At 49.4% G+C, this 11938-nt stretch overlaps 5 protein-coding genes across 5 annotated transcripts, besides 12 other annotated features; all 5 read right to left on the bottom strand.

The window, feature by feature from the left end:
* On the bottom strand, nucleotides 1-2146 carry Tc00.1047053503823.169 (protein kinase, putative; the record flags this gene model as incomplete). The annotated part of the gene is made up of 1 exon (XM_810140.1): nucleotides 1-2146. A coding segment is annotated over one exon (2146 nt), but the record flags the coding sequence as incomplete, so codon positions are not given.
* Nucleotides 1-11938: part of a sequence feature (heterozygous, non-Esmeraldo-like haplotype) that runs on past the window's edge.
* Nucleotides 2187-2207: a sequence feature (AT_rich).
* Nucleotides 2224-2257: a microsatellite.
* Nucleotides 2356-2380: a microsatellite.
* Nucleotides 2633-2653: a microsatellite.
* Nucleotides 2928-2958: a microsatellite.
* Nucleotides 2975-3847, bottom strand: Tc00.1047053503823.160 (ubiquinone biosynthesis methyltransferase, putative; the record flags this gene model as incomplete). The annotated part of the gene is made up of 1 exon (XM_810137.1): nucleotides 2975-3847. One exon carries the CDS (start codon nucleotides 3845-3847, stop codon nucleotides 2975-2977), a length of 873 nt encoding a protein of 290 aa, XP_815230.1.
* Nucleotides 3906-3963: a sequence feature (GA-rich).
* Nucleotides 4158-4198: a microsatellite.
* Nucleotides 4291-4319: a sequence feature (AT_rich).
* Tc00.1047053503823.150 (hypothetical protein, conserved) lies at nucleotides 4444-6042 on the bottom strand (the record flags this gene model as incomplete). The annotated part of the gene is made up of 1 exon (XM_810136.1): nucleotides 4444-6042. One exon carries the CDS (start codon nucleotides 6040-6042, stop codon nucleotides 4444-4446), a length of 1599 nt encoding a protein of 532 aa, XP_815229.1.
* Tc00.1047053503823.140 (hypothetical protein, conserved) lies at nucleotides 6553-8457 on the bottom strand (the record flags this gene model as incomplete). Its single annotated transcript, XM_810135.1, has 1 exon — nucleotides 6553-8457. The coding sequence occupies one exon, from the start codon at nucleotides 8455-8457 to the stop codon at nucleotides 6553-6555; it is 1905 nt and encodes a 634-aa protein (XP_815228.1).
* Nucleotides 8574-8594: a sequence feature (AT_rich).
* Nucleotides 8666-8697: a sequence feature (AT_rich).
* Nucleotides 8731-8751: a sequence feature (AT_rich).
* Tc00.1047053503823.130 (hypothetical protein, conserved) lies at nucleotides 8934-11849 on the bottom strand (the record flags this gene model as incomplete). Its single annotated transcript, XM_810134.1, has 1 exon — nucleotides 8934-11849. One exon carries the CDS (start codon nucleotides 11847-11849, stop codon nucleotides 8934-8936), a length of 2916 nt encoding a protein of 971 aa, XP_815227.1.

The raw sequence follows: 11938 nt of genomic DNA on the forward strand, positions 1-11938 counted from the left end.
CCTCCCACAGCATCGTGTTCATACGTGAGGAACGGCGTGGGGATGGACTCCAGCTAGGACCACGGCACTGTAACGAGTGGGCCTGCAATTTTGCAGAAGAAGTAAACTTTTTCGCGCATGACACGCACACAAAATTAACGTCCTTCAGACGCCCTTGATAGGCACATCGCATACAAAGGTCGTAGTCGCATTTATAGCAACGGAAGGCAGGAGTTTCAGGAGAAATCTTAAGAATCTCACGATCACACACATTACAATCAAACCCATTGTACCCATGAGGCATAGCTGTCAATTTTGTCATGATGTGATGGTTCAGGCACCTAAACTCTTCTATTTCGCTGTTTAGTTCACGAGGGAGTGAAATCACAGGACGCAACGACCACCGTGTAGCGGTGTCTCGTCCTGGATAAACCACGGCGTACTTGTCGGGTGAGGCACGGACAATTCTTCCGGATTCCTCCTTCGTGGAAGCCGCGGGCGCCACCAGAACGACGCTAGACTGTCTGTGCGAGCGCGAGGAGCGAGTCACGGGTCCCGCCTCTGTCGCTACGGTTGCCGCGGAAAATGACGATACGAGTGCCTCACTCCTTCTGCGTCTGCTTCGCTGTGTAACCCGTTGATTTTGAATCACAGAGCGGTATCTCTGTTCGTCCTCACAAATGCTCCGTCTGACGTCCGCCTCCGCACGTGAAAGTTTCAACAACTCCAGCATGACACGTAACGTTTCGTGATGTTCCAACACCAAATTTGCACGAGCCCTTTGCTCCGTTAATACGACGCGCCGCATTCCCTCCGCGAGCACATCATCTGCCGTCCTCTTTCCTGTGGGAATTGGAAGATTGTCTGCAAGACGAGTCAATGAACGGCGTGTGGAGCCATGGCGTGAAACAGAAGAGGAAGAGGGACGTTCCAGCAGATTCAACTTGTACAACAGGGAGAGTGGGCATGACAGCGGACGTCGATTCCACACGGGGTGTTGCAACACCTCCTGCAGCGTGGCCCGCTTCTTGGTATCCCGATGAAGTGCCCGGTTTACAAGATCGCAGAGTTCCGGGTCGCCTGACCACCCTGTTGGCCACTCCCATGCGGCATCCGCAACAGCATTAAAGAGTGAGAGAGTTTTTTGCGTTTTATCCATTTCCCGCGTCCCTCTCTTCTCCATTGCCTCCATGTATGGGTTCATGCGTGTCAGCATGACGTAAATCACGACACCAATGCTCCATGTATCCACTTCTTGACCGTACTGAAGCGGCGGCTGATGGGTTGAATGACTCATACGCTTGTAAACTGCCTCCGCAATCTCTGGCGCCATGTACATAGCGGTGCCCGCAACTGTCTTGCGTGGTTGCGCCTCCGCAATTCTACTGGAAAGGCCAAAGTCTGTAATTTTCAAATTCCCATCAAAGTCAAAAAGAAGATTCTGCGGTTTCAGGTCACGGTGGATGCATCCTTTTGAATGCATGAAGGCGATGGTGTCCACAAGAGCCCACCCCACCCACAGAATCTCCGGTACATCTAGTCCGTGATTGGCGATAACATCGTGCAGTGAGCGGCTGGCGCAGCACTCCATCACCACATACGCCGTCTCCTCATCCCGTCCAGCGGCGATAAACTTCACCACGTTGGGGTGCCGTGAGAAGTGATTCATCAGTTCCACCTCCTTCAGAAGACGGGCCCAGTCACCCTCAGTCAGTTTTTTTGCGGATACCTTCAAGGCATATAACTCACCCCCATTGGACCGCGCCGCATACACACGACCAAAACCCCCCTTACCTAACAAACTTGTCGTCGTCAGCTTCAGACTGTCCTCCTCAAATATGATTGTCATATGCTCCAACGGCTGCCGATAATGCTCATCCTTGTTGTCGGTACTGGTATAGTCACCGTGATGCAAATGGCATCTCTGAATAAATGGCGTTCGAACAGTAGGAGATAATCCAGCAATGGCAGGTGTATGTGACAGCTCACGTGGAATAGATAACATGGCGTACGATCTGGGTGTCCGTAGCCGTCCATCCTTTTCTTCTCCCCCCTCTTCTGCTTTTCCATCATTGTCCTTCCTGGCCTTGAAATCACCACCGCTACTACTGCTATTACTATTGCTGCTGCCGCCACTGTTATCCTGCTTCTTTTCAAGTAATGACATCTTGTGTGTGTGTGTGTGCGTGTTGCGTCTCTTTCTATAGTTTATATATATATATATATATCACACACAGACACCACCTTTCCCTCTCCCTCCCTCTCTCTCTCTCTCTCTATATATATAATGTATGTATTTCTGTGTATATATCGTATCTAGGCCACAAGATTACAAAACGGAAAAAAAAGGAGGACTCATGCACAGAGGCCACACACTAATAATAATAATAATAATAATAATTTTTTTTATCCATGTCGACTGCACTATTGAGCACTGCAACGGCAAACACATACACTCCCGCATAAATATCTCCCCGTGTGTATGTGGTGTACCCGTCGCACATCTCTCTCCCTAATATGCCACTCCACATTTCCAAATAATCAAAAACAACAACAGCAACAAAACAAAAAAAAACAATTGAACAAAAGAAATAGTCTCATCCAATTTTATGACCGGATCCTAAAATTATCCAACAAAATAAAATAGTACGGGAAAAAAAAAAAAAAAAAAAAACCGTTAACTGGAAAAAAAAAAAAAAAAAGGCATTGAATCTGCCATTTCCTAAATATTTGTTCCTGGTATATACATGAATACATATTTATTCGTTATTCAGTGGTACACCCTAGGTTCCTTTTACAGCCACCATGTCCCCTCCCCCTAATCGTAATTCCTTCCATCGCCGTCTTTCAAGGAAAACATCATACAGAAATATCTTTGTCTTATTGGGATATATTCATTCATGTAGTTGGACAGACCTCTCGTAAACATTCCCTTCATATAAGTTCTTAATAAAATAAAATAAAATAAAATAAAATAAAGGGAACAATTTGGTTATTACGCAGGGTTGAGCTGTTCATCATCCACGCTGTTTTTTTCTTCCTTTGCCTTCGTTGCTACCGACTCCAAAGGGCTTTTCTCAGGTTTTACTCGTACTGCCTCCGTCTTAACGGCTGTGTGAATGCATGCAATACCACCCGTGAGATTTTCATAGCGAACATACCCAAACCCCGCATCACTTATCATTTTTGCAAATTCCTCCTGATCCGGGAAGGCACGTATGCTATCCACAAGATATTGGTAACTCTCCCTGTCTACCAGTATTTGTCCTGCCATGGGAATAAAGCCATACGACCACACATCGTATGGCAAACTCAAAAAGGGGCATGTCACTTTGCTAAATTCTAAAACATTCAAAACACCGCCAACTTTAAGCACACGATAGGCCTCACGTAGCGCCTTAGGACGATCGCTGAAGTTACGAATGCCAAACGACACGGTGTAGCTATCAAAGCTCATATCATCAAAAGGCAACTCTTCTCCTTTGCCAATAACCCACTTGACGTCAAGATATCCCTCTCGAGCTGCACGTGCCTCTCCCTCACGAATCATATTTTCGTTGGCATCCAACACTACCACCTCTGTCAAATACCGCAATGTTGGCACAAGACCAAAAACTTCCTCCTTTAATCGGACACCGTCTATAATTCGAAAGGCAATGTCACCTGTGCCCCCAGCAACATCCAGAAATTTGCCACCAGGACATGGGCGCACGTAATCATTCACGAAATGTTGCTTCCACCTTCGATGTATACCAAGCGAGAGCAAATCGTTCATCAGGTCATACCTTTTAGCCACCGTGTCAAAGACGGTGTTGACATAGCTGGCACCAGGCCCCATGCTACGCCGAAGCATGCTGCAACGTAGCATTCTTCACCCTACCAATCAAAAGATAAAAGAAGACACCACTACCCGTCTTGGTCTTCTTTTTCTTTCCCTCTTTTCGTTTTTATTTCTTCCTTCCTTTTCTTTCTTTTTTTTTCTCTCCCCCTTCCAATAAATAAATAATAATTGCAAAAGAATATGGGGAAGGGGGTGGCAAACAACACGTGCGGTTGTGTGTGAGTGCAAATGCGAATAGGCGGCCCAATGGCTCGGTTTTACACAACAAATCATGACTTCTTCCCTCTCTTTTGTTTGACGTTCATCCCCTCCTCCTCCTCCTCCAAAAGTGCGTCCTTTTTTTTGTTGTTTTTGCCCGTTTGTTTGTTTGTTTCTTTGAATGCACAACACATCAGCAGAGCAGCAAAGCGGTCGCAGCTGCAGGGCAAAAGAACATGTTTCACCTCACCTCCCCCCCCCCTTTTTTTTCGTTAATAAAATACAATAAATAAATAAAATTCCTCTCGCTCACTGCTGGGAGGTGCCAAATGAAAAGGGTGAAAAGCGAAGAAGAGGATCCCCATGAGAACAGTAAAACACACACAAACACACACACACAAGCGACAGCTGCACTTTCACACTCGTCACGCAAGCCACACAGAACCCATGGCATCACCAGAAACGATGCGCCCACACTTCGTCCATATCCCACACGCGGAGATTGTTGGCGACTGTCCAAATTTTATGAGGTTGTTACACGGTATTTGATACACCACGCCCCCATGCAGGGAGGACGGTGGCGATATCATGTGCCTCTCCTCAATTCCATGCGACAACGACGAGAATGGCGCATGTTGTCCATCATCATCATCAGCGTCGTCCATGTCGTCATGAATGTCTGGCATATGGCGTGCGGTTGGGGAGAGTGACGGCTTCATCAACGCGCTCACGTCAAAGAGCACCAACAAATTGGAGGATGCGTAAGGAAAGGCAATGAGACCCGGTGGGTCCAGCACTGAAATTCGCAACGACGGTGAATCAAAAGCCGCAGTTGTCTGCATGAAATCGGCACACCTTGCCTCTGCAATCAGACACATGTCACTATGCCCCACATTTATTCCCTGCACATCCCCCGCTTGGTTGTTGAGCCACACGACACTTCGCAGCGATGAGGCGTAGGACGGCTGCAGACGGCAGATGGTGGAAGGTGCTTGATGCATGGCAACACATTCACGAACGCAACGCACATCCCACAGTTGCACAGACCCTGACATGGAGCCGCACAAAATGTTGATGGGATGATCACGGCAGAGAAATGCAACAGCGGTGAGTGGATCATGAAGGGCAAAAAGAGAGCCTCTTTGCCCAATGTTATACACTCGCGAAAAGGCACCGGTACATGTGATGGCCGTACCGCTGCGACGATCCAACCACACCGTGCGGCCAGAAGAAAGTGCCGCCAAACTAACGTGTTCTGTAACGGCCACCACGTCATTTGCATAGATGCTTTCAGTATTCGTGCCAATACTGGCCCTACTGCTGCTGTTGCCGCCGCCCCTAGTTCCGTGCACATCAACGTGGTCTTCTGTCAAAGAAAAGCGTTGTTGCGGCTCGCAGGTTTCCTCGTCCACTTCTTCCAAGTCAAAGATATCAACAAAAGGGGCACGGTGGTAACCTGCTACAAGTTGCAGCGATGATGAGAGGAATTGCACTGCAGAAAAGCCACTGCGAAAACCATGCCACTCACGCCCCTTCACTCTAACCAATGGAGAGGCATCATTGGGCTCCTCACACATCTCGCAACTTTCAAGCCATCGCTCTGTGCTGTACACAGAGAGGCATCGCGCCTGGCAGGCCACAGCAAACTGCTCCTGCATGTCAAACACAATATCCGTAATGGAACTTAATGTCCCTGTCACTTGATCCTGTGGCACCACCCTGTGGAAGTCATGGAGTCGCAACAACCGAAACCGGCGAAGCCACGCGGAAGCTTCAATTCTTTGGGGCAGGGCAAGTGTCCCGTGCCGTTGGGGGGACCCGGTGCCCTTTTCGCAGCACAAGCGCGTCGGATCCGGAAACCCACCACCAAGTCTGTAATTTGGTTGGAGAAGGCGGGGGAAAATAATGCGCTCAAGAAAGTATGGCCCACTCCGCCGCAGTGCGGTTTTCTCTCTTACCCGCTGGAAGGACGCCCGAATGTCATGCAGATCATTACCTTCCCGAGTCCGCTTCAAGGAACTCATTTGTCGTGTTTGTGAACGATCCCAGCGTGAGAGACGTTGCCGTCCGCATATAAATTAAATGGTATGTTCAATTCACCAACAAAAACGCCGTTACTCGTCCACGCATACACAAGCAGGTAGAAGGGAAGCGAAAGAAAAACGACATCAGCAATTAGAGGGAAGTACGCATGCAGAAGAAACAGAAACAGTCCAAAAAAAAAAATTTTTTTTGATTGGTGTGGGTTCTCTTTCCCACCGCTGCACAAACCGCCAGGGCGTGTGTGCCTCCGTCACCGGTAAGAAAAAAATTGAATCTCTTCTACGCAGCCATTCATTTTTTTTTTTTTTGGATCGTCTTTTCATATTGCTTTGTTGGACGGTGCTGGGTTGCTTCAGTCTCTTTCCACCACCTCGTCTAATCCGTCAGGATGTATACGTGTTATTATTGAACTCGTGAAACAGAGGCATCTGTGCACATTCAAAGCTTCATCGCTCCCAGCCACTTGATTCACCCGCTACAAAGATGCACCTTCAGAGCCACAGCGTACGCCCATTCTCCCTTAAGAGTTCTCTAAGCTTTTCCGAAAGCAAAAGTTCCAGTCTTTGCCGCAGTTCTTCGTTCAATCCGTACGCATCGCCAAAACGCTTTGCAAGATCTGCTGCTTCATCCCCCCTGTGAACGCCAATGCGTCCCGTCTTCCCACTCGGTAAGTCGACATCAACGTACAGCACCGGTTTCTGCTGCTCCCGATGCAGATGTCGCGCCTCGGCCTGTAGGGAAAATGGTTCCACAACGGTTGGCTGCAAGGGTTTATGAGACTCCTCCGTGGAGGCGCGCAGCATTTCCTCAAACTTTGGTCGGGTCTTTTTCCTCGCCTCCAGCATCCGCTGCACCGCCTTGTCAAATCCCATAGCAATGGGTAAAGGGGAGGGATTTCGAATTACAGCTTGCTGATGCAAACGGCCATCGCTACTGCTTCTGCGGCATTTCCCCTGCTTCTCCTCTGTATCCTCTTCAGCGCCGCCTTTAACGGGAGGATCTTCTGCTGTGAGGAGAGAACCAGACGCGGAGGCCGCCGTGGATTCCGTGCCCGCACCAACAAATGGTTCTCGCGTCCACCATGCCAGTGAATCACGGTCCTTGTGGAAGCGTGCGGTGTTGGGAGCAAATGTACACTCCTCCAGCTCTCGCTCCTCCTTTGACTTATACACCACAACGGAAGATTTGCGCTTTATCTGAGGAAACGGTTCTCCCCCGTCGTTTTCACTTCCCTCTTTTTTTGCTGTGAGCGGCGTAGATGACACCACTTTAACTCTCTTGTTAATCGTTGGAGCAAATGTGCATCCTTCAAGCGGGTCATATGTTGTTTTCTTTTTCTTCGTCGTCTCTAAAAGACACGGATGTGGACTACGGCTCAGCCCAGGCGACCCCTCCAACACTCGCTGGTCATCCATCACAGGATCCCTGAAACGCGAGCTACACGACGGTGCAATGGGTGACGGAGAATTAACTTCCCCGTCAAACGGAATGGCGTCCGTGCTTCCGCTCTTCATCCGCAAACGCCGCTGCATGACCGGTACTGATGCTCTGGAGGTATTCGTTTGTGATGTATCCGTAACTGCGATCTTCCTTCCATTCGTCGTAGAATCGAGACGTTTGGCATGGCGCATGGTGGGCACGGGGCCCTGTGAGGACATCGAGCGTGGGTGAATAGGTTCATCCGTTTCAGGCTTCTCTTTACCTCCTACCGAGGAGGCGCTATCATCATCGTCATGAGAATCGTCATTCACAGTATTATTTTTCACAGCAACGGGAATAAGTGCGGCGCGGAGCACGGTTGTAAAAACCTTCACAAACCGATCATAAGGCACACAACGTCTACCAGCTGATTCATCCAAACCGAGGGCCAGAAGAAATTTATCCACAACGGTGGAGGGTGCTTGCAACCCCAGTTCTTTTAACGCTGCGTATACACCACCAAGAGTGATTTCGCCACTTCCAACCCCAGCGTGGGTGCGCCACAGCGCCCGTACGCGCCGAAAAGCCTCCTGTGACTGCTGGTGCGTGCTCTTCCATGTGCCGTTGGTGACCATGCGCTGGCTCTTGATGTTGATGACAGGATGAAATGTCTCCTCCACGGAATTCATGTGCACTTTGCGAATAAGTGCGGTCCGACTGTTTTCATGACCATCTACAGTGTCGTTACTGCGCCTCACACGCGGGTTGGTGACGGGGGCAAACGTCTCGGTGCGCTGACGTTCCTCCTCTGCCCTCGCCAAAAGCTCCTGACGGTGCCGTTCTCGCCGCATAATGTCATGGTTTTGTCGTTCTTCTACAGAAAAACTTCCACTTACAAGACGACGACTGTTTCTGTTGATCTTTGGGCGGAACATGTGAGCCGCTTCTCCCGCCGAGAACGCTTCCATCGTGGGCATGCGCCCCTTCACCCCACTTATGAAGCAATTTACAATAGCCCATAAGGGAAGTCAGAAACCAAAATAGATACCCACAGAAACAGAGACATAAATGCATGCATTTTCATAAAGAAAAGAATAAAAATAAATAAATAATTCAACAGAAATAAAATGCCCATAAGTGGAATAGTTTGTGTGCGTGTTTGCATCCTACCCCTGCCGCTATCGCATTAAAATGATTTTTATATAATTTTTTTTTTTCAACCGTTGAACTTTATACGAGAATGGTCGCGCATTTAAAAAAATAAAATAAAACGCCCATCGGTTAAATTTCTTTAATTTCCTTTTTTTTTTTTTTTTCCTTTCGTTGCCATCGTTGTTTTCCTCTTCGCTTCAAAGTTCTCAACGCCCCTTTTTCAGCCTTCCTTTCTCTCTCTCTCTCTCTCCATCATCCAAACACAAAAAGAAAGTGGAGAGAAAGAAGAAATTAAACGAAACTAAAAGAGTGAGCCCGAAAAGGTACCAACAAGACAGCTCGGGTAACCCACTAGGTGATCCATGCTGTGCCGTACCGCGTTCTGCAATTGTGCCACTTCCTCAAGCACCGCCACCATCTCTCCCCCACACTTGGTCAACAGTGTGCCATGTGAACGGATGACATCAGCCAAAATCCCTTGCACAAGATCCACATTTTCACGTCGCCGTAGCCACACCGCCAGAAAAGAAAAAAGCCCACAAACACAACTCTTGATACAATCAATTTCTTCCTTCGAGTAAGATACGCCGTCGGTGTACTCCACGGCACGCTTAATCTCCAAGTCTATGGCCTGCGGCGTCTTCAATGCGAGCAAGTGCAGCATCAATTTCTCATGTTCCCCTTGCATCAACATGTGCTGCACCGGAGTCCGTTCTAAAAGAGACGCACCCACAAAATGTGTCTGAGAAGCTGCCGCCTCCCCAGCTTTACCTGAGGATGCCACCACAAGGAACGTTGGACGCAGCTCTTGTGTTGTGGGGAGAAAGAAGGGAACATCACGCTTCTTGGGTGGCAAAAGTGGCATGTTCTTTTCCTTGATCTGATCCAGAAGGGTGAGGTTAAACCACAGGGAACGGGGCACTCCGGCGAGTCGTAGACCTCCGGAAACAATTCCATCAAGTTGCGCCCATTGCTCCTGCTTCCGCTGGCGCCGTATAAGTGCACTGTCTTTCGACGCATCAAAAAGCTCCGCTTCTTCTTCTTCCTTCCGACCACTCATTGTCGTTGTCAATTTGCCCGGCGGCTGAAGACCGTTAAAATTCATCCCCCCGCTCACTTCTTCTTCTTCCTCGTCCTGATGGTGTTGTTCCTGCTCGTCTTCCTGCAACTCATCTCCGCCATGCGCGGTTGGAAAGTGCAGGAGCGGCAGTTGCTCTATCCGCCGCCCTTTCGGGTCCGTCACAACCTCAGGCACAAACCCGTAACGCAGGTTGTTCGACCACAAGAATGCGCCACGTTCGCCTGCGTGTGTGGAAACCATAAAAAGTGCATCCGGATGAAAGCTAAGCGAGGTGGCAGGGGACGCAAGCCGGTACTGGCCGACGCAAGCTGCGGCTGCAAGATCCCATACGAGGAGCACGGCGTCGCCAGAGGCAGACACAACATAACGGTAGGAATCCGGCGCCAAGGCCAGGGCCGTGATAGGACCATTGTGCCCGTCAAACTCTCGCACAGGTGTTGCGAGGAAATCCTCATCAAAGCCTACATCGGGGTTACAGTGATAGACACGAATTTTAAAGTGCTGTGCCACAATAAAGAGCGATGAGGGCTGGTGTAAACAAGACTTACTCATTGGACAGTCCACTTGTAAAGCACATCTCAAACAACCTGTGAGAAGATCCCATAACTTTATACGTGAATCCAAGCCCGCGGTAACAACGACACTATTGCCACAAGCGATTTCAACGCACTCTACAGAGCTGGTATGAGCCAAATCATTTGGCTGAAGTGCAACGTCAAACAGTTGCTTCACACTTCGGTTCTGGATGCTGATAATTGCCACATTACCACTGGAGTACCCGACAACGGCAAAATTCCCACAATCACTCAACGAGACAGTGCGTGCAGTATGCATGGAAGTTGTAATACCACTCAATTTACACTCCAAAGAACGTGTGTCCATTCGCCAACAACACATTTTCGCGGAGGCTTCATGTAGCGAGACGACACTTGACCACTGATAGTTCCTCGCGGTACAACTGGCCATGGCAATAACAGGTGTCGCCTTCAACGCTTCTCGACCCATTTGTTTTTCACGACCACGCCGGCCTAGTTTACCTTGTGATAATTCCCAGGAAGCACGATCCGAAAAGACATGCGTTACACGAAGCGCCCGATCCGTCCCAGCCGTGAGAAGCAGATCTGTATTATAAAAGAGAGCATTGGTGCAACTACCCATGTGACCACGACGCTCTCGCACAAGCATCCCGAGGCCATCAACGGTATCAAACCTAAATTGCATCAGCGCATTATCAGCCCCCGCCGTCACCATGGTAGTACCATCTGTTGGCAGAAAAACAATAGAATGTATAGCATCCGTGTGTGGAGTTTCAAACACCTCGACTTCAGAACGCACCTGCTTACTGCGTGTAAGAACACCCTCAAGGCAGCGGTTCTCAAGATCCCACAAGACCACTTCACCTGCGGTCGTTCCAGAGACCAAAATGCTCTTGTCCACACGAAACGCCAAAGCAGAAACAGTCCCCTGGTACTTATGTTCAAACGTCATGATCTCCTCATTTGTGAGAAGGTTCAGTACCACAACCCGGCCGCAGCTCGTGCCGTAGGCGATGATGTCTTTATACCTGCCGGCTGCAAGCGACAAAATCTGGGCATCCGATTCCCGTTGCGCGTACCACAAGCAGACACCGGTCTTAAAGTTATACAAATGCAACGACCCCTCCACGGTGGCAGCAAGTAACTTGTTCGTGTACCCGGTGGGTAAAATGGCCGCACGCACCTCCTCGCTGCGCTCGATAAGAAATTCTCCAAGAAGTTTCCCCGACTTCACCGCCCGCACAGCTACCCGCTTGTCTTGCCCAATACAAAACAGGATATCATCCGCGGCAAGAAGGTGATTTACTTTGCTCTGTGTGATGTCGTGATGCGTACATGTCCAAATTGGCTTGTGGTGTGTAAAGCCATGCACATGGGGACCTTCGGCGACAAAGCGGTACTTGCCGGTTTGCGCCACTGCCCGCACGCGGCTATGAAAATGAGGCCCGCCACGCAACATGGACAACTCCTTCCCACGGAACAACTGGAAGGTGCGACCTGTAGCGACCATCAAGACCGGTGCCCCATACAACACCGTGCTGCTGACGGGAACCTCACCGCAAACAGCCCCCACAACACGAAAGGGGGAGAAGCCCTCCATTAATTCAGCTGCTGTAGTTGTTGGCTATGTTCCACTGCGGGCGTATGGATGCGTGATCGCAAGTAATATGCCTAGTCGCTCTGCTTTTC

Source organism: Trypanosoma cruzi, genomic scaffold (assembly GCF_000209065.1).
Source record: "Trypanosoma cruzi strain CL Brener 1047053513111 genomic scaffold, whole genome shotgun sequence".
Taxonomy (NCBI): domain Eukaryota; phylum Euglenozoa; class Kinetoplastea; order Trypanosomatida; family Trypanosomatidae; genus Trypanosoma; species Trypanosoma cruzi.